The following is a 25,966-nucleotide window of genomic DNA, read 5'->3' as shown; positions in this document are numbered from 1 at the left end:
TGATGAAAGTATACTTAAAAGGTCTGACAACACATTTATTAATTTACATTCATATATTCACTCAAATTTCAAGTGTTCAACCAGCCTACCATTCATGCTTTGGGGATCTTACTGGAAACCGGACAACCCACAGAAAACCCACATAGGAGAACCTGCAAACTCCAGATAATGATACACCTGGGGTTAAAAACATAAGAACTGTGAGGCAAATAATTAGATTGTTTCTGGTTTGTGATAGAGGAGGGGGGAAAATAAAACCCAATATTTCCAGGATGTAGTCATCCTTAGTGCAAGGACATTGTATTACTGTTTATCTAGAACATAAATTCGATGTACTCATTACATTGATAAATAAAGTTATTCAATTCCATTCATTTAGCCAATCAAATGCATACATTACAGAAAGTTGTCATCTTAGTGATGTCATTGCAAGAATATAACAAATGCCACAAAATCACTGTTTAAATCTAATTTTTATTATTATCAGAGGCCCATTTTTCATGCTTAAATAGTACTTTGACCAACCATTGTTCACACTCTGATCATTTACACTCAATGTTTGAATGTTCCTCTAATTCAATCAATTCTCTTGAATGCTGATTAGCCTAAAACATCCCCCCACAACATCTCACCATGTCGTCAAAACACACCTTTTCAACACCAGCAAAAGAACTCTGAATGTACGGCACAGGCATTTCATGGCTTGTTGTTGAAGGATGTGTTTATGTGTGCAAACTTAATGCAGAAGTATTTTTTGCCAGACCGCTTTAATGTAACTGGGAATAAATTGTGATGCTTTTTAAATAGAGAATTATATGTGCACAGGCCTACAAATTTTATTCATGCAAAGGGTCTTTGCAACACATAATCTTGTGTAGCTTCACTTCTCTATGGGAAGAGCCGTTCCCTTAGCAACGCCAAGCACTAAGTGCCTTTTGAAAGGCTGGGCTACTCTGTCATGACCACCCCCTTTTTTCTCTTTTATCAGCTCCCTTCCAATGCTACATAATGCAGCTTCAACAGTCATCTAGGACACAATTGAGTTAGCACAACATGGGGATTTCTTCCTTATATCCTCCAGGCTTTCAGTGAGCTTTTGGTCTTTTCGAGAAGACTAAATTGTGTCATTTTTACCACAGCGGGATATTTCGATAAAAAAAAAAAACACTGCATCCTGAAGCATGTCTTCTTTTCTTAAGGATGGGAAGCTCTTCACCAATGCCTGAGGCCTTGCTTTCCGAAGAGCATAACTGGATGCAGATAGTCACGCTTCTGAACAGTAAATAGAATTATTGTTTTATGTTTCATATATTTTTTAATTCTTTCTTTTTTTTCAACAATTAAATGTCGGACTAAACAAGCTTTGGATGTGAACAAAAATTATATTCCAATTGCTGACAAATAAGAAATGAAGGCGTGTAAAAGTATGGTTAAACATTTATCTGGGTATCAAAATAGCAGGGCAGGCTTTTTTGTCCCAGAAAAATGAAACATATTAACAGGGATGAAAAAAACTTTCCTGGAGGATTTCACAAGTTCTCCAAATGTCCATCTTGTAACAGAGATACAGACGAAATTCTGATCCTCCCATGTTCTCATACCATGTGTGTTCAATGCATATTAACAGAAGGGGAGAAAAGGTCGAATCATTCTGATCGCTATGATCCAGAAACCCATGGCTGCTCATTGTCGTGTCCATTATGTCTGTATGACGTGGAGCTGCCATGTAGATCCTGGTCATCTGCTGTATCCTGTCTCCCAAAATATCCCATTATTAAATCTGAATATGTCAGTCAGGATACTGGCAGACATAAAGGAGCATCTGAACCACGCCAACCAGTGCACTTTTTGCAGGTAAGAGTTGTGACTCTTGAGAATTATCTGAAACACATTTATATAAATTCATCTAATATACTTTTTTTTCACTGTAAAAAAAATCAGGGGGACAGCTACGATGTAGTTTCCTTTAAAGAGACGGAGAAATGTGAGTTTATTTACATATGTCGGTTTATTGTATATACATTGCTACCTCAGAAAGTATGTCTTTATTGTACAAAGTTTGTGTTGCTAAGTAGTTTCGAATTAATTTTTATGGGTAGAAGTGGTTCATATTGTATTTGCAAGAGATAAGGGGGACACAATAGAAGATTATCTTTCTATAACTCATCAAAAATCTAGGGTTTTCATCACTATTCAGAAATATTTGTCTGTACTCTGCCATTTATAACATCTACAGTTGAGTATTAGGATGCAATCTTTTTGAATTAGTAACAAAAACACGTCATTGAAACAAACAACTCTAAAAAAAAACATACTATTTCTTTAAAGAGTCTTTTTTTTCAAATACCACCAAGTAGAAAACAAGTACTATGTATGTATGTTATAGTTATGAAATTCATTGAGAATTGACAGTCTTGTTTTGATATTTGATCTAGGTACCAGGGCTTGCAGTTTTACCATGTCACCAGTTGAGGACAGTATAGAACTAGATGAGGATAAAATGGAGCAGTCTGTAAATGGTAAGTTTCACATTCTAAAATATACCATTGGTGAGTGAGATGACCATCAATTTTACCCAAACCAGCTGATATTGGCATGCAATTATTTTATGTGCAAATAATAATTACTGAAAACAATTCATACAGTATGGCACAATTGGATTTAATTCCAGAAAATTTCTTTTCATCTGTAGATTTTTTTAGGGAATTTGAATGTTAGGTGGAAATTTCATTTGAATTGCATCTTTGAAAATAACGATTTAGAAGCCAGTTGACGTGTTCAATTCCTATTGTGTGTTTTTATAAACATATATTCTTATTATTATAAATATCCTTCTATATTATATTCTTTATTGTACATTTCATTTAGGTTTACATTTTGCTCTGGATCCAAGAACAGCACCTCCTTCGCTCCATCTTTCCAATTCCTCCCTCACTGTGACTTACCAAGTAGCAATTGATCCACTTCCAAATAACATCAGGAGGCTGATGATGACCTCTGACCCCAGTGTGACAAATTACCTCCCTCAAGTTTGCGCCGATATTGTCATTACACAGGGGCAGTATTACTGGGAAGTGGAAGTCTGCAACAGTTCTCTCTACAAAATCGGTAAGGTTTTGTTATTAATTTTGATTCAGTTTTACTGCATTTTCATAGGATCTAAACTAGTGTTCTCACATTTTTTTGCATTGCGAGCCAATGACTACAATAATGAATGACATTTACAAAAATGACTGTGTCAACAAATCTAAATATAAAGTTAGACTGACCGTAATCCATGGGCAGAATTTCAACATGGATATTTACTTTTTGAAGGCTTCAGTCATTTATTGAAAACTTCTGTTGTTTCAGGTGTAAACTCCATGGAAGGTCAAAAAGGCTGGTGGCTAGAAAGACAGAACTTTTCTTTTTATACCGTTTATGATGGAAGAAGAGAGTTGCTCAATACTATCCCCCCTCAAATTAAAACTATTGGACTGTTTCTTAATTTTGGAGGGGGGGCTCTTAGCTTCCATAACCCTGTTACCCAGGAGCACCTTGTAACTCTGCCTACCTTCTTTAATCCATCAGGAGTGTTGCCGACTCTGGGCCTCGGTCAGGGCAGCCTAAAATTGCGTTGTGGCCTTCCCCCTCCTCTCCATGTCTTCCTCAGTAAAGATTCAGCCTACAGGGGGCCCTGTGACTCCAGGAGAGGCCAATGGCAAAGCGATGTTCGCTTTCAGTCAGTGAAGAAAGTTATACAGAAATTTGAGGCGCTGTCTGCAGCAAACTTTGCCTTAAAACCCAACTTTTGATCACTGTATTCCTAAAAATTATTTCCGACGGTTCCCTCTGGGCACAGATATAAAAACTAGTCATGAAATGACAACCATCCTCTGCACAGCAGACATTCACTAAAAGACCCAAAAATCCGCAGAAAGGTTTGATCTACGGGTGTTATTTGAAAGGCAAATGTTCCATCTTGAAGGACTTTGCCTCCTACCATTCTCTGTGTGACCCCAGAAGTATAATTGACTCTCTCCCCAGGACACGCTTCTTTGCCTCAATCAAACACCCCCGCTCATCTGGGCTTGGGCAAAATGAGTCCACAATATTGTTAAGTGTGAGAAAAGGGTGGGCTATTGTCAGTTTGACTTCTTAATTTGCCTCAGTGTGGCAGTTGTCAAGACAGTAGGGGTCCTTATACCAGTAACACATCTCTCTGTGGTCCAACTTGGGCATGAGCTCTATACCAACAAAATTGTGTGCTTTTGTCACTTTGCTTCTACGTTGCCGGGTTGTAAACAATTGAACATAATAATAAATTAGGGAGAGGTGAGACAAAAGAGGTGTGAGTACAGTGGCACCCGTGGTGTCAGCTCAGAGCAAAATGGACAGGTGGTACTACATGTTTATCCCACGCTCTGCTTTCGATCAGACAGTAGGCTGCCCTTTTTTGACCCTTTGAAAGCCACAGGGCTCCCAAAAAGTTCAAAAGGGACAACATAGTGGAAGAGAATGGAAGGGGGTAGCATGCATGAATTAAAGACAGCAGGTGATAAAAAAAAAGAAAAAGAAAGAACCAAGGAAGGATTTCCCACATAGTTCTAAAGCCAAGAATCCCTAAAAAGATCAAATGTCTTTGGCTGAGAGTTAAAAAGCGGACCAGGTTGCATTGCCTACTACATTTCATCAGAAGTATCAATGTGTAAGCGTCAGTATTTACTTTATTCAATTTTCCATTCAAATTTGTTTTCAAATACTATATTTACACTGTAAAATGTACAGTGAAGGAGGAGTAACGAGTATTTACCATATGTTACAAACAATAGGTCACACTTTTTTTCATAGTTTGGCTGGGCCTGCGACTAATACTACTTTTTACAATCTTGGTTTAAAACCACCTTTCCCTTCTGCAAGACCAATAAAAGTGGATCATTCGGATGAGTATGTCAGCATAACAGTGACCCAAAACATACTGCTGAGGTATCAAAAGATGAACTCATAAAGAATATTTTGTTATTTGTCATTTTAAATAAGTAAAGTGGAACCTTGTACAATGGGGGAGGAGTGGGCCAACAAAAAAAGAGAATCACTTTAGTGTAAATTTACCAAATAGGCCCCTAATAGCTGTTTTCCCTCGCTAGTGGCACTTTAGTAAGTAAGCAATTTCCACATAGAAACGTAAATGTTATCATATCTGAGCCTTTAATTAATCAGTACTTTTCTCATGACACCATTCCAAACCAGGTCAACAGATCAAATGCAAAATAGATATTAATTATCACATCATTCAAATAATAGTAAGCTTTAGCATTCTACTTCAATTCTCTTATTTTTGAACATTGAACCTCAAAATGTGTTGCATAGCAGCAGCACCATCTACTGGTGTAAGAAATGTGTGCGTAAATTATTTGCCGTTTTCATTCTAATTCTTCTACTTTTTTAAATCAGTTGGTACAAATAACAAGGTCTGTTTTTTCTTCTGTTTCATGTTTATTATAACCCTTCTGGTAAGTAAGTCCTGCAGGTTAGACTACAGCAAGATAGAAATTTAGCTTGCAGTATTGCACCAATTTATTTAATACTTAGTACTTGTAGTCATGTATAAACTGATCAAAAGATGATATTCATGAAGAGTAGAACTTGTCGATGGCGAATTCTGATTGCAACTACGGCACAAATAAAGAATGAGTTTTTATTGAACAATATATCATGTTGACCATTAAGTTTTATTGGGGACCACCCGAGAGAAGTGGTACGAAACAAAAGTTGGCTTTTTTTGGTCGAGGTTTCCCATGTGTCTGTACATCAGTGCCATTTGTATGAATAAACATCGCCTCTACTATACTATTTCCATATTGAGAAAGGAAAGGACCACTCGGTTCTTTCCGTTGCATGAGCAGCGAAGGCAAAAAAAAAGAAAAAGAAAAAAATTAGCTTTACAAGTAAGTGGTACGCCTCTTATTACCATCATTATTGACATCAGCATAACAGTAGATGTAAAGCAACATGTGTGGTTGCTGCGTCGTTTTATTCTCCGCTACATCCTGCTTCTGACTGTTATGCAACCATTGAATTAGATAGATTAAGAACTACCAATTCATTTGAATGGATTTCATCTACTTATTCAAGCATTTCAAACGAAAAAGAAGCAACATTACGTTGCATTCTTATCCATATAATAAATTCCTGGCAGTGAAATTCAACCCCAACTCATTTGAGTCTTTGACTGCCATTGACGTTTCTAGACGTCCAAATGATTTGGACTGGGAGGATTTGCAGCCAATGGCACGTCGATGAGCCTTCAAAATTTGGGTGTCCATCGGTGACAATTGCAGGCATTGAGGTAAATATTGTGAAAATGAAATACATACTCCCCCTCCCACCATGCTGCTCGAGAGCCACATGTTCGCTACCCCTACCAGGATGAATCATTATTTGAAATTAATACAATTGAGGGTGGCCCGGCGGTTTGAGTGGTTAGCACGTCAGCCTCACAGCTATGGGTTCAAATCCAGGTCGGTCCACCTGTATGGAGTTTGCATGTTTTCCCTGAGCCTGCATGGGTTTTCTCGAGTTACTCTGCTTTCCTCCCACATTCCAAAGACATGCGTGGTAGGCTGATTGGACACTAAATTGCCCCTAGGTATCGGTGTGAGTGTGCATGGTTGTCCGCCTCTGGCTCGAAGTCAGCTGGGATGAGCTCCAGCACCCCCCAGTACATTAGTGAGGATTAAGTGGTTCAGAAAATGAATGAATGAATGAATATAATTAGAGCTGGCTTCCACATACTGTGTGTGGACTTCATATTTCGAGTCATGTGTGCCACATCTATGAAAGGTTACTATTTATGGGCTATTGTTTTCCTAAAAAAATGTGATATCTACATATAGACGACTTGTCACATTTGTTTGTTTGTTTTAACTAAAAATAGACACATGGATTGTCACCTTTGCGTTGATTTTTAAATCAAACATTACACTGAGCCATATAGCTACCAGTGAACAGGTGGTGTGTGTGTGTCACCAGAAATGGGGAGCTGAATCTGGTGGATGGGGGTTGGTGCAGTTCGTACATCTGCTATGCTATTATAATTCATTGGTTTAATATTCACACCTCCAAGTCCGACCAGTAAACAGGATGCAGTCCCAAGTGGGCACAGTGTAGTCAAGCGGAGAAATTTTGGGGGGTCTTTGGGGGATACCGTTAAACAATCCGTATTAATGGCTCAGCAAGCGTCTGTCGGAAAGCGGCAAATACACAGCACTGCGATTAAGGGGTGTGTATCCATACAATGGGACCCATTATGGATGAGTAACTGCCTATTCTCACGCACACGCGCAGCGTATTTTCTTTTTAACGCTCTCGCATTTCCGCTTCAAATCGAATGCTTTGTTTAAATTAGTCGATAGATTGACAGATAGAAGGACAGACAGATGGGTCGATTATAAATTACAACAATGTTTATCCAAACTAAATGAATGAACTCAAAACAAATTAAAAAGAAAAAGGAAACGCACTTAGGGCTGTAACGCCAAGTAACACTCTAAAATTGTTTTCTTGTTGTTGTTAATGTTTAAGAATTAACTCATTTTGACCACGACATGAAATTAATGTATACTGCAGCTGAATTATCATATTTCAATTTCATTGAACGATGATAATTCTCTCCGAGACCTCCAAGTTAAATAGATTGGACGTCTATCGTCGTTAATGACATCCAATGAGTTAAAAACGCGTCCCCTATGTAAATGGTTAAAAGAAGCCCTTTAAAGGGTTAACTTCCCTCCATATGCTATAGTTTCCAAACATGGACTGGACTGACTCCAATATACAAAACCGTCCCATTGCTCCCAGTTGGCTGAATTTCTCTCGACTCTCTAAAGCCCCCCTCTATCTATCCCCCATCCCTCCACCCCCATCAAATGGACAATTCGATGCCGTCTGCCTAATGAATCACTGAATGCAGTGCGGGAAGAAAAAAGCGTCGCTTAGCACCCCATGATGAAGTGCAAACAGGCCATCATCGACTCTCATTGCTGGGGGGTTTGAAGCGTGAATCCCAACACCCGGTGGGAAGTGGCTCCCACTGGAGACATTATGTGACATATGCATTAAAATAACACTTGGCGCTCACACCTCGCTCGTTGCTTTTGGCACTTAACCTCGATTGGGTTTGACACTGTATAAAGACACTCAATGAGACTGTTGCTCATGTGGAAATATGTCCCACAGTCCCTAAGATTGAGCATGTACTATGGAATGTAGAATAGGAAAGTAAACGCACTGTTTTAGTAAGGCAGTTTTTTTTAAAGAAGTATGATGGATTTGATTGTTAATTCATTTTCATGTCTGAAAAAATATAAAGTCATTTCTGGCATACACTTAGCCAGGCAAGCCAAAGGAAACAATGGCAGGAAAGATTTTTTTGCACAGAGCCAGTATAAAAACGAAAAGCGTCTTTAGTAATTCCAAATAGTTTCATTTGTTTCTGTTAAATCACTTGGGAACATTTGGATGGGGGGCTGGGTGGGACAAAAACACACACACATTTTTTTAAACAACATAGTGGGCAATTTGGAAAATCTTACGTCTCATTCTATTTAAGTGGAATTGTTTGTATTTTTTCTTTTACTGAGTCGTGGAACTGTTTTCAAACTACTGGCTAAACTGCATCATTCCACCAATATTGTCAAAGTAGTTAATCTTTTTAAAATGCATCTTTGTACATGTGCAATGGTAAAAAACACTATTCCAGTGGGATGATAGGGTACATTATCAAAATATATATATATATATATATATATATATATATATATATATATATATATATATATATATATATATATATATACAACATTTTGCCCAACATAAAAGGTGACTAACTAATCGAGCAATCCATTTAATATGCAGATTAATACAATATATAGGGTAATCGGTCATTTAGAGCGTGTTAAAACCAGTTCCAGTGAATAAAATACAATGGAATAAATGAGAATAAAAGGGAATATACTATGATCTGATGGGTCTGCTAAAGTAGTGTTGTCCACATTTATCTAAAAATCAGGCTGCATCCAGATGAGTAAACATTTCATGGAATACATTTGTGTTTTAGGGGCCCCTAGTGGTGGATGGGGGCCTTCAATTGGTAATCCAGCCCTGAACAACCCCCACCCATCCCACCTATTATCTGCCCCCCTTTCCAACCGGTGGCTGCTTCAAGCTGTCAGGGGAACTGGCTATAAAAGTAAGAGGGACGGCACATTGGAGTCCACTTTGCACAGAACCTGTTACATCTTTTGATATTTCCAAAAAAAAAAAGAAAAAGTGGAGCCCAACTTGGATTTGAATGCGACTTGATGAATGAAGTTGGAGAAAACGTATGTTGAATTTGATTTTGTTAGGTTTTGAGTGTATAATTTACGCGGATAGACTCCAGCAAGAGGACAGAGGCGATGCTGATTCCACGCGTGTTCCGTGCGCTTCTGTGCGCAATCCACTGCGTGAGTTTGTGCGTCGAGGCCGCCTCACGGCTTAAATCTCACTCGTTACCCATCCAATCGGAGAGAGAACCTTTGCCATCAAAAGGCTTGTCAGGTAAGAAGGGAAACCCACAATCAACTACATTGCAATAACAATAAATGATGCTCACATTTACATTCAAATGCAATAGAAATCAATGATGCGCATTATTGCGAATTTCAACATGATGAGCGCTTTATTTCTGTCAAAACCTTTGCCTTTCTTGCCTGTTTCGTGTGTAAACTAAAGGCAAACATGTGAGTCATAACCACATTTGATGCATGTGTGAAATACTGCCGCGTTCAAAGCAAGGTTGCGGCTTTTTACGAGGCAGCTAACGAGCAGGCAGAGCGCCTCAACGTGTAATTCTGCAATGGAAACTCTAATCAATCGACTTTCCATTACAAGCATGTGCTCCTCGCAGATGATTCATTTCAGGCTGTAGTGGCTCACAGTTTGGACTAGTTGAAGAGTGCAATCATTTTAATAGAGGACAAAGGAACCCTGTTTATTTTCATCTTGCACCAAACTAAATCAAGACGTTGCTATAGCAATAATAGTGGACACAGTGAGTTGAAACTTCATATGCAAGCATTTACTTGTCCTGTTCTTAATTCAATTCTTCTGGAAATTTGATTACTTTCCATTGAAATGAATCTGTCCGCGCAACTAATGCATCGAAATTGATCGCCGTCTTTTAAGCATCATATTGGATATGAATCATCTTTGTTAAAGAAAAGGTTGGAACATGAAGTATAGTCCTTCAGGGGAGGTCTGGTGGTCTGAATGAAAATGGAAAGTTGAATGGCTCCCATGCATGGATTATGCAATGAGGTAGACAAAGAGATTCAAAACCTGCAAGGCATTCTGAAAGTTTCAATCCCATCAAACGAGCCTGAGCATTGAACATTGCAAAATGTCCCTGGTCCACTGCCAAAGTTTGATACTTTATTTGTCTTGCATATTTTCTGCTCCAAAAGAATGTACAGTGTAATTAAATAGTGTATTCTCTACAGGATGCTCATTTGGTGGTCGGTTCTATTCCTTGGATGACATGTGGCACCCTGACCTGGGAGAGCCATTTGGTGTCATGCATTGTGTCCAGTGCCACTGTGATCCTGTAAGTTCTTACTGAGTTCCTCATTGTAATGTATTAACCCAGTATACAGTAAAGTATCGTGCCATTGGCTAAAGAAATGTTTTCCAAATGATGTTGAGCAGCAAAAAAGTCGCCGTGGCAAGATATTTGGGAAAGTCAACTGCAAGAACATTAAGCAGGACTGTCCAGATCCAAAATGTGATGAGCCCATACTCCTGCCAGGAGATTGCTGCAAGACTTGCCCAAAGGGTAACCAACACATCTTTTAAAAGCATTCATTTCTCATAAAGACAATTTTATACTACACACAGTAAACAAATGTTATATTTAAATGCTATATTGTTATGCATAGTAGGTTAATTATAGGGATGTAGAGTACCAATTTTGTTGATGATTTGATACAATTTCATTTTTTTTGGACAATGGTTCAATTTATTAACTGATTCAAAGGTTTCTAATTGGTTTAATATGCAAATATAAGACCATAAGTTACCATCAACTAAAGCAATACAAATAAAATGAATCAAAATCATTCATTTGGACAAAACCAGCTTTAAATTTTAACAATACTGATTGATGTATTGAGCTTTATTGATTCATTTCTCATGATAAGATGTGTCGAAACGACTATTATCCCTATTATCCTTCGACTTATTGGTGACCAGTTGGGGGCATACCCCACCTTTTGTAATATAGGCACGTGCACTAATATTAATAGTACTAATAACAACAGTAAGATATAATATTGTCTACCAGCTTGCAAAGTCCTGAGCACCAACATGTGCACTGTGTGGGGTCCCTGACCCCATTTTTATTCAGTAGGTAGGGCTCTTTTTATATGGTGGTAATTAGGAACTGTAAAGTGCACTCAAGCACTGTGAAGCATTTCTTGGTGGGTGGGAATGCTGTCTAGCTTGAAAATGCAATCTATATTAATATTTCTGCTGTAAAACTACTGTGCATTTCCAAAAAGTAGACCCCATTAATTAATAAATGTGATCAACACCCGCACACTAACAGTACGACATGCAAAATATATTTCGGAAAGGCAACAGTGAAGTAGATGCTTGTCCAAAAAGAAAAATAAATAAAACATTTTTTTTAAAGAAGGACAAATTTGAATTACAATTGAATTTTTCCCCATTAGCTAAAAAGTACAACTCTAAACTGCCGCTTGGTATGAATGTGAGCATGAATGGGTGTCCATCTACTTGTTCCCTGTGATTGACTGGCCATCAATTCAGAGTGTCCACCGGCTGGTGCCCATACGTAAATAGCTGGGATAGGCTCCAGCACCCCCAGTACAAATAAATGATTAAACCTGTAACTTATGGCTACTTGACCATTATTTATGTTTAATGCATGTACCAGCTCACACTGCCACAGGCAATAATGAGGAAGAGGAAGATGACAGGGTGGATGTTGGGAGGGGACACCATCCAAAGCTGTCTTCCACTGGGAACCATTCAAATTGGCCTCACTACTGCTGTAACAGAATGGAAAGTAAAATGTAAAGCACTGTAGCTTCCATTAGTGGGGCAATGTTAAATTGCGTGTGTGTTTTTGTGTCATGTCAAAATTAGGACAAGGTCAAGACTGTGTATGTCTGTTGTGCTCATGTTTTAAGGAAAAGCTAGAGTGTGTTTGTCTTAGTTTCTGCACAAAGGCAGCTTGTATATTTGTGCAAGTGATGGAAAATGTGTGTGTGTGTGTGTGTGGAGTTGGGGGGAATGTGTGTTTCTTGTGCACCTGAGCACTCAGTGTTACTATGTGAGGAGAGACTTGAGCATGACATGACCCAGAAGCCAACTTATGCCCCTGTTGAGCAGTGAGGACTGATAATGTGTGTGTACAAAAAGACACATACAGAATGAAGTTAGTTTCTGAAAAAAAAGTCCAGATGTTAACATCTATATGTAATGTGCATTGACATTTCTTCTTGTTGGTACTTTTTTCATTAAATTTTATACTCCCGCTACACACAAACTATAAAATAAATGAAGAAAACCTCAAATTATTTTTTTCAGTGTAGAAGTTTAGGTGGAAGACTCTTTCTAAGCCTTGTTAACTATCATTTTGGTAGGATTAAAGATGTTGCATTGAGTCCATTGCGTTACAATTGATGTCCATAAACACTCTCTTTAAACACTTTTTTATTTTTAATAGATCTTTGTTTTTGTCCCTCACTTGCCACACAGTTCCTCTTGCTCTCATATTTCATCCTCAAATGCAAATTTAAGAACAAAGGCAAACCGGATGACACAATTGTCTCATCTGCCAACCAGACTTTTTAGAACATGTATCAGGATGTACTTTGAAGTTTGTTTTTGAATTTCTTTCAATTAATAACCATTAGGATTATGATAAATTTTGACTGTAAATTTTTGTTTGTTGTGTGTAACTGTGTAAGTAGTCAAAAGGTAAATGTTTCCAGCACTTGTGTTCTTTTCCGTGTGCAGGAGATGATGACACAAAACAGACTGACCCAATACTGGACAGCTTTGAGTATTTCCATGAGAATGTCAAAGGGAAAGAGGATGACTTGCATAAATCTTACAATGACAGATCCTACCTGAGCTCAGAGGATATGGGCCCGGCAGAGAGTCGCACTGGTGAGTAGGAACACACACAGATGAACCACCGATTCACATAAAAACTATTTAAAAACTGACATCACTCAAAAAAAAAAAATCCCAGTATGATGATATAAGTAAACACGTGTTGTTTACTACATTACTCACACTCTCTGCAGACTTTGTAGCACTCTTGACAGGAGTGACAGAATCATGGCTGCCGAGTTCCAGTGCAGTTGCCAGAGCTCGCTTCTCTCTCAGCAGAACTAGCCTGGCCTTCTCCATCACATTCGAAAAGTAAAAGAACAAGAAATTTTATAATTGCAAAAGTATCATATGTATAATATAATATCTTTTGTCATGACAGAATGGCCCGTCCAAGTAAAATTATCTTCTTGGGCACTGATGGTGCAACCGCTTTTGAATACAAAGTACCTAAAGGACAGTCAGACATGGTAAGACTTCAACTAAAAATCAACTTCCTTCTTTTAGCAGTGTTTTATGACTTTTTACATGGATTTGGATTTGTAACACTTATGCAAACATTGAAAATTGAATCTCGGTTAGAGAATTTGCCTCAAGTGTTTTACACTTAAAAAGGCTGACATTACCCTCATGAATCTATCAACAGTTCTACACGTGCAACAGTAAGACACTTACATATACGTCTACAAAGTCTGAGGCTATCAGTACATACATGACTTCATTCCAAAATACACATACTGTATCGCTACATTCCTTTTTAGACTGTTCCGTATGGCAGGAGCCTCATAAACACAGGTCCCAGAAATTGGCCTATTATTATTTTTAGATAAATGTCAGTGTCAAACACTAGAAAGCTTCAGAGAAAACACTCCGACATATAAAAGATAGGAGATGGAAACAGGGAGCCCGCCAGGGCAAAACCTTTGGGAAGCAGAAGATTTTTTTTATGTTACATCACTGCCTCACAAAGGGACAAACACCCTCACTAATTAGAACGAAGATTACCCTTGAACTATTGAATTATGAGGTGTCGGCATGCGCTCACATTTCTTCGCCTTGCAGCCTGGGGTTAAATGAAAAGTTGCTTGTTTGATGTATTGTGTACATGTTTTAGAAGATGTTTTCTTCTCTTTAGGCCTCAACATGTACTGTATATAGCAGGTGTGTCCAAAATATAGCCCGTGAGCCAACTGGAGCCCACTACACAGTTTTTTTTTTGGCCCAACAAAATTATGAAAATATAATTGCATATGACCTTCACAGGAGTATTGAGTTTAGTTTATATCCTTCTCAGCTTTCAAATTAAATGGTAGTCACTTAACATTGCCTCTCCTGGTTAAAACTTTATAACATGTTGAAATAAGTGTTGAAAACACTTTAGAATTTTAGCATTTTGTTTAACATGATGATGAGCTTGTATAAAAATCAATCCAATGCAACAAATTTGACAGGGATGGTCAATCCCAGTTAAAAATGATTGAATGTCTGTCGCCGTCAATGGGAGCTAATGTGTTAATAGTTAAAAATAACCATTTTTAAAACCCATCTTTCTATTTTTATTTTACCTGATTATATGATTATCTGTTAAAGAAATGTCAAGCTTCAACTTGCATCCTTAGATTTTAGAGAATTTACATTAGTTCTTTTGTTTTTATTTTGTGTGCATAGATTTGTGGTGTCTGGAAAAACGTAGTCAAGCCTCTCCTGCGACAGCTGCAGAACGAGCAGTTGCGCATCCGCATGAGCACATCATATGGCAGACAAGAGGAAGTGGAAGGGAAAATCATCAAACACAGGGCACTGTTTGCTGGTAAGCTTTTAAAGGGCCATCATTGCATTTTCGGCTTGCATTTACTGGCCACATTTTTAAGGAATGCTGAAAAGTTATAACAAGCCATTTCGCCATCATTGTGTTCAATATTTTTCTTTCGTCTCTCGAGTATCTTCCAACAAAATTGGTATTTTATAGAGGTTCTTTAGACTAGGTCACAAATCTCTCTCTATTACACTCTGTGGAAAGTTAAGAAAATTTCCCTGTAACACCATTTTCACAGGTGGACACAAAATGTCTCATACATTTATTTAATTGTACAGGAAGTCAGCCATTTTTTTGCCAGTTATTTTGGGTGACTTCCAAACTCAGACTTTGACGAAATCCTATTAGAGTAGAGGTGAGCAAACTATGGCCAAAGGGCCATATATAGCACAATGTCTGTTTTTCATTATAAATGAGGCTCCCTGGATAATGCTTCGTTTTTACAAAGAGAGTGGAAAATCAGGAGAAATTAATTCCGATCTCTCAGTTTTACACCATAAACACAAATCCCTTTCTGACATAATATATGGCAATATTGTAATATTGTTGGAAATTATTGGTGCAAGTTTGAGAAAAGCTATAATTTGCCAAGACAGGCGTCAGCAGTGAATTTAAGCATAAAACATCTTGTTGTTTTACTCATTGGTTTTAAATTGTGTTCTTCTGCTATTAAGAAAAATGTAAGAGTCCAAAATTTTCACATATTTTCACAAAATTTGGTGAACATCTTTCACATAGAAGGACACAAAAAGGTTTTAGAGATTCTTGCCTTTAAAGTAGGCTGTCAAACTGAGGCTTAACTGTGCCTAAACCAGCAATGTTTAGAAGCATCCTAGACACAACAACAATTGGTAAAAGGTGTTACATTAGAATGTTAGCCATAACAATCAATTGAGCTTTAATCACACTGCATTCTGTAGATGCACCTAATGCAGTGGCCAATAAATTGGTTGAAATGCTGTTTTTGTTCATGTATTCATTCTGTATCCCTCAGAATTGTCATTGTTTACAAAGTGGTGAAAATGTGTAACCTTTAAAAGAGCTGGCAGATGTTCAGTTACTATTTATTGTTGATTGTGAACAGAGACATTCAGCTCAACACTGACATCAGAGGAGGAGAACTCAGGCATGGGAGGCATCGCCATGTTGACATTAAGTGACACAGAGAACAACCTCCACTTCATCCTCATCCTTCAAGGCCTCATTAAAAATAAAGACAAAGGTAGTAGAAACCCTTTAAGTTTAAAAAATTGCAATCAGTATGTTAAAGATGCAAATTAAAATACAATTCTAAAATCCCTGTAAGTTCGAATGTGAATGAATAGTTGATGAGTCGTTCATATATACGCATGTTACCTTGCCTTATGCCGAAAGTCACCTAAGGTAGGCTCCGGCACCCTTATGATTGAGAAGAAGCAATATAGAGAATGGATGGATGATAAAAATGACAAAAGCCAGTTCATTTTTATTTTTGAAACTAAAAACCATTTAAATCCAATTTTCACATCATAAATCAAGTTGTCACTTCATTTAAGACTCAACTTTTGGATATTAAGTCAAGTTTCTCTTTCTTTCCCCACTCAGAACCCCTTCTGCTTCCCATTCGAGTCCAACTACTTTACAGGCAACACATCCTGAGAGAGATCCAGGCCAACATCACATCACATGTAAGTGATAGTTGAAGCAATTGATAAAGATTCATTTGACCACTAAAAAACACAAAAGAAATGGCCCAAAACAACTTCTTTCCCTTTTTTCCTGGGTCATTCCAACTTAAAATTGGAGGACATTTTTATTCAACCTCTGAATCTGAGCACTTCAAATACTTGAATCATGACATTTTTCACTAAACACTTGAAAATGAGAGTGCTATTTGATACTGGTAGTACATGTTTTCTTGAAAAAATAACTGACATTTTTTCCACTAAATATTGCTCAACGATGGGTCAACCCTATTCTATAATTTTCACTTTCCGAATCGCTTAGACTCCCAAACAGCCACTTGGGATCATACCCTCAACCCCAGAACTGTGAGGCAGATGCACAAACCGCTCGCTCACCAGGCTACCCTATTCAATACTTGATTAACATAATTTATAGATCATTGATAAAAAGAAAATATTACATGATTCTTTGGGATGTCTTTGCAATATTTGGCTTAATTATATTAGCAGTACTGCCAATATACACTTATTTGAGCGTTTAGTTATTTTTAACTAGCTGTTACTGCTGACTAGGACAAATGTGTGTGCCATTTAAGAGGGTAATCCAGATTTATTTTGGTATTTAACAAAATATTGTAAAAAATATAAATTAATTAATGTCTTTTTTGCATGTTTATATAGATTTGGTTTCAGGAAAAGTACATTTAATCAGAAACTACCAGTTGTGGTATATTGTATGGCAACTATATAAAAATTACTTCAAATATGGAAATACCCTCCTGTATGTCAGTAATTAGAAACTAATCCATATTTTGTAATGTATAGCATTCTATTTTACTATTGATCTAATACTTTTGTCATTTCTCAAATATTTTGCACACTAGTCTTATCTAAAAAACGAATAGTGATAGAAATATAACCTCCTTAGCGGCATATGCACTGGCTTAAGCTGGTTTTTAGATTTAAAATGAGGGGGTTGAAGTAATTAATGAGAGCAAGATACAGTGAGACGCCCTCTCTTTCCCTCTTAGATGGATGTGGTCTGACTACCACATCCTAGTGCCGGGTTCAGCATTGCTCTGATCTAAGATAACTACTCCAGGACACGATAAGAGAAAGTAAATGGCGAGTGAGTTGAAAGGGAAAAGAAGAGAATTTAGTTTTTTTTTTATGCAAAGCGCCCCCATTTGATGGAAAAGGACACAAGCCTAGGTTGAGCGAATGAGGGAAGAAAGGTGGCATGTTACCGAAGATGGTCTCACACATGCCACTGGTTAGCGTCCGACAGTCTGAGATGGATAGAGAGAGGAAAAGGGGGGAGGAGAATCAATGAAAAGAGAACCTGGTTTTAATTGTGCTTGGAATGGCGGCAAGAACTGACGCATCTCTTTTAGGCCTGTTGACACGCGCGACCACGTCAGAAGTTTGCGCTCAGCTGCTGCCACATGACATCTTTCAGAGGTCCACGTAGCCCTTGATGCATTTCATTGACACGTTGTGGCTCACTGGGATCACTGAGGGATCCAAAAACATATTAAATATCATTCTCCTATAATGAGTGTTGACACCATTCCTCTTAGTGAAATGTGTGAAAGAAAACCATTATATGCCAAGGTCCTCCATGTATGGATTTATGGAGCATGTATAATTCTATTAAGGTCATAACAGGAACATTTCTTCAACACTCGTTAATCTGCCTCGTTAACTCAATATTTAGCATTAAAGTTCTCACAAATACAAATCATTCTAAACCGTATAGAGTGTGCGAGTTATTTGTCTCAGCATACATATTTTAAAAGACATATTTCATGCTAGTCCTGGCATGTATTTATGCTGCATGAGTTTACAAAATGTCTTTTTTGGAGATTTTATTTTCCCTTCATTCACTTTGTTTGCCCCTAAACAAGCTAATGTCAGATGTTATTAAAATAGAAAAACTTTTAAGATTTTATTTGCTCATTAAGGATTTGGTTGCATTTGATTTTAACGACGACTTAAACTGTTTGTTGACTCAGCATCTTGTTCTCTAAAAATGCACAGGATCCAGATTTTGCTGAGGTGCTGACAGACCTGAATAGCCGGGAACTCTTCTGGCTGTCCCGTGGGCAGTTAGAGATTGCCGTGGCAACAGAGGGTCACCATCCCCAACAGATTTCGGGATTCATTACTGGCAGAAAATCTTGTGACAGTAAGTCCAAACAATCGTATGTCAACGTTTGAAAGTAGATACAGCTCTGGAAAATGTCTTGCTCATACTTGTAACAAACAACAATAATTATATTTAAAAAGGAATTCCTTGCTTGTCATTAGTTTGACGTTCGAATCTCTGGTGGTTTTTGCTTCTAACCATTCTTGTGTGTGTTTATTGTCACATACTTTGGGTGTACACATGTTGATTAAGTCAGTGTTTCCCAACCACCATCATAAGTCATAAATTGTTAAAAGTCTAAAATGTAGTACTACAAAGTGGACAGCTTTCGGCCATTGTAGAACGAGCTCTTGGTTTTTTTTCCATTATGGATTTGAACCTAGGCCCCCCACTGTGAGGGCCGCCAGTCAGAAAATTAGGAGATTAAAAACACTACTTATTTCTAAATTACTTGAACTTGTCTGCAGACTTCAACTTTTGGTGACATTAGGTTGGTGACAGAAATTAGATTTTGGAATCACTTTTTGGGGCTTATTTGGTTCCTTTTCACAAGAAAGGTTATATTGTTAATATAAGTGACATAGTTTTAAATTACAAGATTTTCAGATGGTGCTGCGCATTGATATTTTTTTTCATCTTGCATCATAAAAAAGTTTGGAAAAGACTCCTAAAATATCTAAATCAGTGGTAGTGTAAATATTTGCTTGTCAATATGAGGGAATCTCAAGAACCTACCTACAAATGAAAAATTGATCAATACTTTTGTTTTGCTTTTGGTGGCTCCCTTGAATGTATCCATACAATAATCACAACAACAACAAAAGCATTCTACACATTTTGTTTGCCGTTGTGTTTCACGAAAACCTTGTGAAGACCTTGACAGGAATTCCAAGAATGTTTTTTACAGCATGATTGTCTATCACTGTTGAAGCAGCACCCATTTCACGACATAGAACATGAACATTGCACTTGCAATGGTGCTTAGCCCCCTTACCCACCCATGCAAAACAAACACACACACAGACACACACTCCTCAAGTTGCCGTCGCAGTCTGCTGGACCTGACAGTTCCTCTTGGTTGTTACTGTTAGTGAGTGCTGTGATGTAATGTGTGAAGAATTTTAACCCAACTTGGTCTTTTCACTCTCACCTCTGTTTGCTTTTCCCGACAATGCCTTTACTCGGTCTCATAGTACATCTACAGTCTTGTTCCTTGTCATTCAGCCTTTTTCTGCCCTTTTCTCACTTTTTTTTATCACCCATCTCGTCTTAATACGGCTCAATCCATGTAAGCCTGCAGACTTAAGCAAGGGTTACCTCATACAAAGACTTTACCTTGGGTGGGTTTTTCATGAAGGCGCCATCATGTGAGTCTGCAAGGTCTCATGTAGGATCAAATGTTATAAATCATACAATATGGTTGGGAATTTATGGCCTCATTGACTTTTCATGGACTATGCGTGTGTTCCTATCATGCTCAACCTTTGTCCTCAACTAAACAGATTATTTGGCAGTAATCATTGCGTTACATTGCATGCAATCAGACGGCAGCAGCTTTAAAGGAGGATTACGCCATGGGGAAAATGTTTTGAAACTTAGTAATAGGAGTATAAAAATCTTCCTAAATAGATTTTGATGAAAATCTCTCTGTGTGTGGTTCAGCTATTCAAAGTGTGCTGTCCAGTGGTGATGCACTGACTCCTGGGAAGACTGGAGGCACGGGTTCTGTTATCTTTAATCTCCATGATAATGGCACACTGGATTATCAAGTATGCATCTTTTAAGTTATTCATATCATACTTCTATTGTGTTCCATTTTTTGTTGTTGAATATTAATATATTTTGTGGTTTCATTAATGTTTTCCACAGTTGTTGGTGACAGCAAAATTATATGTGATGTTGATTTTTTAAATTGTAACGATAAAATGCTTATGGATTTGTGTAAAAAGCACTGCTTGAAATTTGAATGCAAATGTAACTTTGTCCCTTAAAATCAGGTTCAAGTTGCGGGTCTCACTGGAGACTTGGTCGGCCTCACAATTGAACTGAAGCCACGGCGACGAAACAAGCGTTTAGTGCTGTACGACTTGACGCCAGAGTACAACCAGGTTACGGGCACAGCAGTGGGCAGCTGGAGTCGCCTGGAGGCCCGAAACATTCACATGCTGCTCCAAAACGAACTCTTTATCAATGTGGCGACAGCTCAAAATCAGGAAGGGGAACTAAGGGGCCAGATCAAGGCACTGCCCTACAGTGGCTTGGAAGCTCCAAGGCATGGTAAAAAAAACACACACACACACGCACACAACTGAAACCATCCTTCAATAAGTCAAGTTAAAATATTTGCTTCTCCTCCCAGAGTTGCCAATCTCTCTTGCTGGCTACTTTGTGTCACCCCCAATTCAAACCGGCGCTTCGGGCCACGCCTGGGTTTCCGTGGACAAATATTGTCACCTTCATTATGAAATTATTGTGACGGGTCTCAGCAAAGCCGATGACCTCACAGTGAATGCCCACCTGCACGGTTTCGCAGAGATCGGTGAAATGGATGACAGCAGTGTCAATCACAAGAGATTACTGACCGGCTTCTACGGCTCACAGGTACATGGCCACAAACACCATTGGAAATGCAGTTTTGGGTTCACAAAGCAAGAACTCATTCTGTTTTTACCCCAATAAGGCTCAAGGAGTGTTAAAGGACATCAGTGCTGAATTATTGCAGCATTTAGATCAAGGAAACGCATTCATCCAGGTCACCACCAAGCTGAACCCAAGGGGAGAACTTCGTGGACGGGTAAGTGAAATAAAGATTCCTAATTAGGCCAGTGATCATTTTAATCATGTATAGTGGTTTAGTGGTGTTTCTCAAATGTCAAATTTGTTTTTTTTCTTCATTTTTTCAAAAACCATAAGGCCTTAGTTTTGCTTCCCTTGCCATTGACTGAGGCAGCTAGTCCACATACTTCTCATCTAACACTTGTATATTTTGTCGCAGTGGCCACCTGATGGTGTAGTAGTTCACTTGACTGACTTCATTTCTTTACAATTATGTGAATTTCCAGGTTCATATTCCCAACAACTGCGAATATGGGACTAAAGACAACATAGATGAGGCTGAATTTGATGAAATTTTTGTCAAAGATCCTGAGGTGTTAAAGAAAGACCCTCATACCTGCTTCTTTGAGAACCAGTACCACGCCCATGCATCTCGCTGGACTCCCAACTATGATAAATGTTTCTCCTGCAGCTGTCAGGTAGCTAAAAAGAAATATTGAGCTCTGTAATTGTTAAATCTACAGGGCCATTTGTTGTTTACTCTTCTTTTTTTCAATATGAACCATACACCTAACAAACAAATACTGCAATCCTTTATTTATTTTTGTAGAAACGAACTGTGATCTGTGATCCATTAATCTGCCCAGTGTTGACCTGTTCCCAAACAATTCTGCCTGTTGACAAATGCTGTCCCATCTGTGATGGTAAGATTGTTATTTCATTCCTTCATCCGTCTTGTGTACTGCTAAACCTCAAGAGGATGATGCTGGAGTTGATGTTGGGCTAGAGGCAGATATAACCTGAACTGGCACTAGCCAGATGATAAATATCGACTCGATTCCCAACCAGTGGGCTGTAACACATTATCAGGCCAGGGGAAAAAGTCCAATCTCCAGTTCAATTCAATTTCTTGTGCAATTGTCCAGTTGGTCACAAAACGATTTATTGACTACTGTGTCTATAGTGGACCGCTAGTAGTATATTCATTTATCCATTTTCTGTAATGCTTATCCTCACAAGGGCCTATCCCATCTAACTGTTGGCAGTAGGGGAGGGACCACGCTTAATTGGTTGCCAGTCAATCGAGACAAACAACCATCAACACTCACACTCAAACCGATACGGGGAGAAAACCAGAGTACCTAGAGGAAAGCCATACAGGCCCAGGGGGAACATACAAACTCCACACAGGTGGACCGACCTGGACTTGAACCCAGAGCTGTTGAGGCTGACGCGCTAACCACTCGCGTCACCGGGCCACCACACACTATAATTTGTGAAGTATAAATATCACCTGACCGTAAATAGCACCCAGAGTAGAAGCCGTACACACCAAATTCTTAGAAGAAACTGTATTTGTTTGTATATAAAGATCTAATGGTGTCTACATTATGATATAAGGATATTTAAACCCAAAGATTTGCATCTACAGTTTATTCTGTGATATAGGGTTGATAACAGGGGCAGAAACAAATCGATATGTAGTCTGAAAATACAGTATTTATACACATTTCCCCATGTCATCTTATTCAGAGAGGAAGGAGACCGAAGAACCAAAAGTACCAGAAAAAGTGGAAGAAAATCCAGAAGGTTGGTGTTTTTTTTTCCTGTCATCTGGATTTTCATTTGGACCTTGGTCTGTTCCCAAATCATTTGAGTATTTTCCTCCTAGTTTTTCCCATTATAACAACAAAATATCTTTCTCATAGGTTGTTATTTCGAGGGAGACCAGAAAATGCACGCCCCAGGAACGACATGGCATCCTTTCGTACCTCCCTTCGGTTTCATTAAATGTGCCGTTTGCACTTGCAAGGTATACATGCACCAGGTTTCACATCTGGTTTTACTTTGCAAGGCCCCTAATGGGTCATTTAACTTACGTTAGCTCCCAGTAAACAGCCATGAATGCATGTGTCACCAGTTTGAGTAAAATGTGGAAATAAACCAAGCATTTTCTCAGAACTGACAGACCGAGAGTTGAAATGGTGAAGACAGAAATGCACTGGGGATTATAATTAGGTTTAATACACAGTTTATCAAACCAATACCCAAATATTATGAATGTATAGTATGCACAACGATGCAATGAGTAGAAAATGATATCTGAGTGTCTACCTAAAAAGGATGCTCAGTTTCTAAAGATATTTTTTTGTTCTTCATTTGTGTGTTTACATTTATGCGTTGGGATTGTTATATTAATTCAAATATTTACTGTTTTATTTGAGTTATTTTCTATACCTGTCTTGGAATTTATTACATTTCATTTCTTTCAATTATGCCTGTACTACAATAGTGGTACAGTGATTTATTTCATAGACAACTGCGTGTTTTGGCTAACTTAAAAATCTAATATTTTGCAGCAAGTGTATCAGGTTTGATAGGAAATATATTTTTTATGAATGGCTTACAATTCCATTTACTTCATTTCACCCAGGGGTTAACAGGTGAGGTACATTGCGAGAAAGTGACGTGCCCAGTGTTGACATGCAGTCATCCAGTGAGACGAAATCCTTCGGACTGCTGCAAAGAATGTTTAGAGGAGGAGAAGACCCCTGGGGCCATGGAACACACTGACATGATGCAGGCAGATGGGCCCAGACACTGTAAATTTGGCAAGAACTATTACCAGAACAGTGATAACTGGCATCCATGGGTACCACTGGTGGGAGAGATGAAGTGCATCAACTGCTGGTGTGATGTAAGTATCTTCCAAAATTTACATCTTCATTCATCACCAGCTCATTGAGCAGGTGAGGGTTAATCACAATTTTCCTTTTAGGGCTGTTAGGCATTAAAATTGACCTAATCAAAGTGTAAATATCGGACTTACATTCTTCAAATATTTGAAGTAGTAGATGTTGCTCTCCTTCTGCCAGATAATTCGTAAATACAGCTTGCTTTTGTATAGAATATCAACTTCAATCAATAATTAGTGTCAGTGTTTTGTTTGGGAGTCGTAGATAGTCCTCTCGGGTTAAATATAATAAAAATTAATCAGCAACTCTTGTTTTTTTTGTTTTTTTCCCACCAACAATGTATATTATTTCCCGCAGCATGGTGTGACAAAATGCCAGCGCAAACAATGTCCAGTGTTGGCTTGCTCGAACATCACTCGTAAAGATGGCTCATGCTGTCCTGCCTGCGTCGGTAAGTCCAAAATCTGTTGTTGTATGGTATACTCACCAATGAGTCAATATTGCCCTTCAAATTGAAGCAGAAAACAAACAAACAAAATACAATCTACAGTCTATTATTCATTTCCCCTCCACTAGATTTAAGAGATGAAGATGGTCTAATGATGAAGGCTCTTGACAAACGAACAAGCTAAAGACGCTGATATAATACAGAACCCTCAAATAGCTCAGACCACGACTTGCCGAGCTGACCCTTCCCTCGAATCCAGAACTGCACACTGGGCCGCTCAAATTCCACACCTAACCCCGCCCTCTCCCACCCACCTTGTCAGCTTCAAGATTGTAAAGGACAGAGAAGTGGAAAAACTAAAAGACGAAACCTTTAACGAATGAGAGAGAGAGTTTTCCTCGTGATTAGTGACCTTGCAGATGATCAATCATACATATGCTACAAACTTGCAGATTTCTGCTTCCTGTCTTGAGATTTTCCTGGGATCTTTTGCTCGCTTAAAAAAAATGTATTTGGCCGCTTAGCAAGGCAGCTTTTGAATGGAAGCTTTGGGTTGTTGAGTATTTTTCACTTGAATATCTTGTGCGTGACAGGCCTTCTATTTTGGAGCACAGCCATAGCTACTGTACAATCGCTAATTCAAGTGTTCGCACTGGACAATGTTAAGTCATGTTTGAATCTATATGGGGCCACATATACGTGTGTGTGTGTGTGTGTGTGTGTGTGTGTGTGTGTGTGTGTGTGTGTGTGTGTGCAGGTGAGTGCGTGCATGTTTTTCATTACAAAATATAGCTTAACAGCTGTACAGATGGACGTGGCAATAAACCTACTGGTTGACAAGGCCGATTTCAATTATTAAAATGTAATGGGGATAGCTTTTGTTTTTGTTTGTTTTATAGAGAGTTTCCCCAAAAAAATCTTGTCCCCTTAGAGTGTGTTTCCACTCAAGTGAACCAGTCTACTCATTTTATTATTTTTTTTGGGGCGGCATGGAGATCACACTGAGAGAAGCTCAAAAATTCATCTGTTTCTTATTTTTCTGCTAACATTGAGCCCTCTTTTTGATGTTAGTTTTGCTTTGCTTCACTTGTTCCTGTTTTGTCACCTGTCTGTTTCGAATTAAATAATAATACATGTTTTTTTTCTTTTTAATGTTGTTTAAAAAACATGAATCTGGTTTGTATTTGTATTTATTGAATGATATGTAGACAGACAGGATAAAACCAGGATGTAAAATTAAAATGCTTTTGTTATTGA

The 25,966-nt window shown here is 38.3% G+C and overlaps 2 protein-coding genes across 2 annotated transcripts; both read left to right on the top strand.

The window, feature by feature from the left end:
- Positions 1–1,200: 1,200 nt before the first annotated feature.
- On the top strand, positions 1,201–5,058 carry LOC144200679 (E3 ubiquitin-protein ligase Midline-1). Its single transcript, XM_077722936.1, has 6 exons — positions 1,201–1,279; positions 1,628–1,854; positions 1,942–1,984; positions 2,436–2,519; positions 2,869–3,108; positions 3,352–5,058. The coding sequence occupies exons 1-6, from the start codon at positions 1,201–1,203 to the stop codon at positions 3,792–3,794; spliced, it is 1,116 nt and encodes a 371-aa protein (XP_077579062.1). The 3' UTR covers positions 3,795–5,058.
- A 4,182-nt stretch (positions 5,059–9,240) lies between these two features.
- chrd (chordin) lies at positions 9,241–25,966 on the top strand. The gene is made up of 21 exons (XM_077722530.1): positions 9,241–9,579; positions 10,521–10,624; positions 10,726–10,852; positions 13,063–13,215; positions 13,356–13,473; positions 13,544–13,631; positions 14,830–14,971; positions 16,062–16,199; positions 16,562–16,644; positions 18,682–18,829; positions 20,453–20,559; positions 20,788–21,067; positions 21,150–21,391; positions 21,471–21,584; positions 21,853–22,044; positions 22,176–22,269; positions 23,099–23,155; positions 23,275–23,378; positions 24,000–24,263; positions 24,619–24,712; positions 24,838–25,966. The coding sequence occupies exons 1-21, from the start codon at positions 9,438–9,440 to the stop codon at positions 24,891–24,893; spliced, it is 2,847 nt and encodes a 948-aa protein (XP_077578656.1). The 5' UTR covers positions 9,241–9,437; the 3' UTR covers positions 24,894–25,966.

This window comes from Stigmatopora nigra, chromosome 8 (assembly GCF_051989575.1).
Source record: "Stigmatopora nigra isolate UIUO_SnigA chromosome 8, RoL_Snig_1.1, whole genome shotgun sequence".
Classification (NCBI taxonomy): domain Eukaryota; kingdom Metazoa; phylum Chordata; class Actinopteri; order Syngnathiformes; family Syngnathidae; genus Stigmatopora; species Stigmatopora nigra.
The sequence above is the reverse complement of the archived record's forward strand: the minus strand, read 5'-3'. Positions and strand labels throughout refer to the sequence as shown.

What these genes read in the sequence shown, in the direction of transcription:
- chrd (XM_077722530.1), top strand. Translation starts at nt 9,438, where the DNA reads ATGCTGATTCCACGCGTGTTCCGTGCGCTTCTGTGCGCAATCCACTGC. An exon ending in GTTTCTCCTGCAGCTGTCAG is followed by an intron (nt 22,045 to 22,175) that starts GTAGCTAAAAAG and finishes TTATTTTTGTAG; the next exon opens with AAACGAACTGTGATCTGTGA. An exon ending in GCATCAACTGCTGGTGTGAT is followed by an intron (nt 24,264 to 24,618) that starts GTAAGTATCTTC and finishes TATTTCCCGCAG; the next exon opens with CATGGTGTGACAAAATGCCA.
- LOC144200679 (XM_077722936.1), top strand. Translation starts at nt 1,201, where the DNA reads ATGGGAAGCTCTTCACCAATGCCTGAGGCCTTGCTTTCCGAAGAGCAT. An exon ending in GATAGTCACGCTTCTGAACA is followed by an intron (nt 1,280 to 1,627) that starts GTAAATAGAATT and finishes GCATATTAACAG; the next exon opens with AAGGGGAGAAAAGGTCGAAT. An exon ending in CAGTTCTCTCTACAAAATCG is followed by an intron (nt 3,109 to 3,351) that starts GTAAGGTTTTGT and finishes CTGTTGTTTCAG; the next exon opens with GTGTAAACTCCATGGAAGGT.